The following is a 4,093-nucleotide window of genomic DNA, read 5'->3' as shown; positions in this document are numbered from 1 at the left end:
TTTTATTTTTACTTGTCACTTTACGCATATCAAGAGAAAATAATTTTTTGTTGGTGTTATACCCACAATATTTATTACTCATTTTAAATCATTTTTTCAAATCCAATAAAATATGTCTCAATTAATATGGGTATCATGGTAAATTATGCACTTTATTTATTATTTCTTAAGGGTCGTAAAAAATCAAAATGTGCCAAGTAAAAGTGAACAGATGGAATATTTCTTAAAATTTGGCAATGGACTTTTGCATTTTGCTGGTTCAACTCTTGGATCAAATTAAAGGGTGTTTCCGTGTTTTGAAACCCACAAATACTGCACGATGCTGTAAAAAAGTTACCTATATATTGGCTTTTAAGCAACGTCGTAGTGTAAATTTTATTTGAACTGCCAGTGCAAATTAGATAAGTTATTAATGACATCTCTGTTTCCTGTCTATAAAATGCATAATGCCGAATAGCATTTAAATCAATTTGTTTGCATGCAGAACCTAAAGAAAACAACTAGCACATTCTTTAAATCATTCTGATCGTTTCATGATTTTATTTTTCTTCCATAAGCTTTTTATTTCGTGCAGTTGAAGCTTTCTATTACGTTTTGGCAGCACAGAGACCTTAGCCCTGAATATATAACACTACAAATGAGAAACACGAATATGACGCGACTTACGATTATTGTCATGGCGATTCAAGCGTTTCCCATAATATCAAAACAATAGACTGCATCATTTCTTTATTCTTGGGCATTACTATTGTTGCAGCATGCATGCAACTTCTAGGATGTTACGTTATATATGTATTGTATCTGCACAAAATGGTTTCTCCAGTAGACATTGCATTTTATCTCAAGACTTGAGTACCACTAGTGATTGTTGAATTCACAAGTCTAGCAGTGTTAAAAAAATAAATAAAACAAAATTTTAGTAGTGTTACGCAGCCAGAATACTTTCATCTGGCATTGATTCTCAAGACCATACCAAACACCTAAAATTAGTAAACTTAGAATTTGTAACCAAAGTTGTAAGGTAACTCTGGTTTCTCCCCTTCTTCCTTTCCTAAACCCCCCCCCCCCCCGCCCCCGCCCCCCCCCCCCCCAAAAAAAAATATCACATCCAACATTTAGTATTGAATGAAATAAGTGCCAAAAATCAAACGAATCTTAAGCAAAGAAAGATCTCATTTAAAAACACACAGTAGCACATAAATTTGCAATAAGTATACTATAAATGAAGAGCATACATATATCAGTTGAAAACAATTGACTAAGCAGAAAGTAAAATCTCAAACTATTCATTCTTGATAGTTGACTCGTAAGCAGAACACTAAACATGCATTTCTTAAAGTATAATTCACAGAATGTATTTTATTACAGAATGTTTCTACCTTATACTCTACATGAATACGTGGGGAGTGGGCAGCTGAAATACTCAACAGAAATTGATATCAATAAAACTACCATATCTTGCAAAATCGAACTCATAAAATCTTGGTTAAAGCACATCGACCCTTGCCACTTAAGCCTAGACAAAAATCAAATTAGTAGAGCAATTCACTTAGTCGCCCATAACTCAACCGTATCAAACTACCTCTCTCTATAGAGAACATTGGTTTGTTATTAAATTCTTTCAGTAAGAAAGAGAGATATATGGAGAATAGTACTTGACCAACAAACAGATAACTTGCATATGCATACCTAGTATTCACTGTACAGACATAATTGATAGGTAATATCTCATACCCTGTAGCTCATACAGCCTTCGATCAAGATCTTGCAGCTTCTGTTGTAACCTGGAAATTCTTGACCAGCTCCAAAAATGAAGCTTTTCCAAAATTTCAAGGTAATCTTCCGAGCTGTACATCAAAGAACCACGATGCAGGGCTTGGCAAACTTCAACTTCAACATCAATGTCCTTTCTTCCAAATGTTTCTTGAATATAACTAAAATACTCCTTGAAGATCCTAAAACATTCACTTCTGGGGTCATGCCTTTCAGGTAAACCAGCATGACATGGAAAACCATTCATGTCATTGACATAAGTTGGAGAATTTCTACTACTGTCAGTCCAACTTAGTTGCCGCTGAAAGGAGTAAATCGGAGAGCTTCTGGAGCTCTTTCGTTTGTTTTGTTTCGTTCTTTGCATATTCTTATGAGATGGATCGAATATAAACTTGAAGGTACAACACTCACCCAATGGAAAAGACTCATCACATTTATTACCACCTCCTCTTTTATTGTTGTAACCAGGGTAATTTTTAATGTTGAAATTAGCAGACTCGATACAAGTCAAGGAGTGCACTGATGCAAGTCCAGCAAGATCCCAACAGCAGAATGGATGAGTCGTCTTATGGGTAACATGAACTTCACCATCTGGTCGCAACCTTTTCCTTGCACTCCCGAAAAATTTTACCACAAGATTCCTATGAAGGCTGCAAATAGAACAAAATTAAGGCACGCATTACATTAAGAAAAGGCAAAATCATGTGAAAAGGCTAATTAAGCAACTAATATAGAGGACAAAAGAGCTAAAACTTTCAGCATACAAAATTTATTCCCCTCCCAGTATGATCAAATAAACTGATCACAAAAATCAAAAGGGCTTAGATTAAAGAAAACATTTACAATATTTGATTCCTTTGATTGCAGAAAACAAATTTGTCTTTTAAGGGTATAACTCCTCTACAAACTTTAACTACATATCACTTGAGCCACTCTTCACTATGGATATCTTAAACACCCTTCTGGTACTCCACACTTATTGTCTTCGAGTCGCATTTAGTAGTTACAATATTGGTAAAATGTGTATATTTATCCAAAATATGTGTTGTAGGTGGTGAGCAGACGCACCCCAATAGCCAAAGACAAAAGATTCATATGAGAGAATACAAGTAAACAAGCCTCTACTTGAACTAATTGAGTAAACCATCGACCGGAGTTCCACTGTCATAACATAAATCTACCTCTATCTATCCATCCTCCTCCTTGTACTAATTGAGTAAACCATTTAAAGTAGTTGCACGTACAACTTGGTTATTTCATTGGGTACCTGCTAGCTCCCATCAACACAGGTACGACGAAAATAGTTAACGTCTTTCTTTTATGAGTTTTGAACTATGGGCCCCTAGAGTTTTCATCCACTTTATTGATCACTAGACGGTACCGTTAGGTTCAAATTCCACCTTCTACTCATATACCTTCAACAATTCCAACGGAAAACATATAAACAGAGTTTAAACCACGTAATAAGAAATGTATACTACTATTTAATAACTAAAAAAAAGGATCCATACTGGATAAGACGATTAGAACTCTCACTGCCATGGAAACCTGCATGAGGGAAGTTAAAGATGACTCGATCGAATTTCCGATTTGCAAGATCAAGATGAAGCTGCATTTTTGTAGCATCCACACCGTGCAATACTGTTCCTCCCAAAGACTTTAACTTTTCTAAGTTCGATTTCCCATTCTTGTACATTTTGATCACCTCGTCTAAAAAGACAAAAAAGGGGTAAACAACAAAATTTCGGATTTTGCAAAAAAGAAAAACCTCATCAAATATTAAGTAAAATAAAAACAACCCAGGAAGTTCATAGAGTGAAAATTGATATAATACCATAAGATTGAAGAGAGGAAGCAACAATGTTGGAAGCGGAGCCAAAAGCAAGAGCTAAACAGAGAGAAAAAGAGAAGTCTCCTTCACCCACTAAGAGTATTTCATAAAATGAAGAATAATGTTGTATCCTTTTCTCTTCTTCTTCTTGTTCTTCATCACTGATCACTCTTGGGTCGTCTGCCACTTGGTCTGCCATACTTGCGCAATTCATTTTGTGGGCAAGGTGGTGACTCTGGTGTGTGCTTATGTACTCGGAAACCAAAGAAAGAAATCAGAATTTGAATTTTACGAGGAAGGATGGGCAATTGAATTACGATTTTGACATCATAGTACAACGTTTTAAGGGTAGGTTTGGCATGAAGAAATATGTTTCTTTAAAAAATAAGTACTACGGAGTATAGTTTTTTTAATGCTTATTTTGTAATATTTGATAACAACAACAACAACAACGACCCAGTATAATCCCACAAGTGGGGTATGGGGAAG

The 4,093-nt window shown here is 35.3% G+C and overlaps 1 protein-coding gene across 1 annotated transcript; it reads right to left on the bottom strand.

Annotated features, from left to right (window-relative positions):
* Positions 1-1,312: 1,312 nt before the first annotated feature.
* On the bottom strand, positions 1,313-3,843 carry LOC104219616 (uncharacterized protein At4g26485-like). Its single transcript, XM_009770310.2, has 3 exons — positions 3,608-3,843; positions 3,285-3,483; positions 1,313-2,423 (listed from the first exon to the last, which is right to left on the bottom strand). The coding sequence occupies exons 1-3, from the start codon at positions 3,816-3,818 to the stop codon at positions 1,697-1,699; spliced, it is 1,137 nt and encodes a 378-aa protein (XP_009768612.1). The 5' UTR covers positions 3,819-3,843; the 3' UTR covers positions 1,313-1,696.
* Between the last annotated feature and the right edge of the window lie 250 nt (positions 3,844-4,093).

The sequence above is a fragment of the Nicotiana sylvestris genome, chromosome 7, assembly GCF_000393655.2.
Source record: "Nicotiana sylvestris chromosome 7, ASM39365v2, whole genome shotgun sequence".
Lineage (NCBI taxonomy): Eukaryota > Viridiplantae > Streptophyta > Magnoliopsida > Solanales > Solanaceae > Nicotiana > Nicotiana sylvestris.
This window is presented reverse-complemented; position numbering and strand designations above follow the sequence as displayed.

Excerpts from the sequence above, each read along its gene's own strand:
- LOC104219616 (XM_009770310.2), bottom strand. The coding sequence starts at position 3,818 with ATGAATTGCGCAAGTATGGCAGACCAAGTGGCAGACGACCCAAGAGTG. Across the intron at positions 3,484-3,607 it reads TTCCTCTCTTCAATCTTATG|ACGAGGTGATCAAAATGTAC; the intron begins GTATTATATCAA and ends TTGTCTTTTTAG. Across the intron at positions 2,424-3,284 it reads AGTTCTAATCGTCTTATCCA|CCTTCATAGGAATCTTGTGG; the intron begins GTATGGATCCTT and ends TTCTATTTGCAG.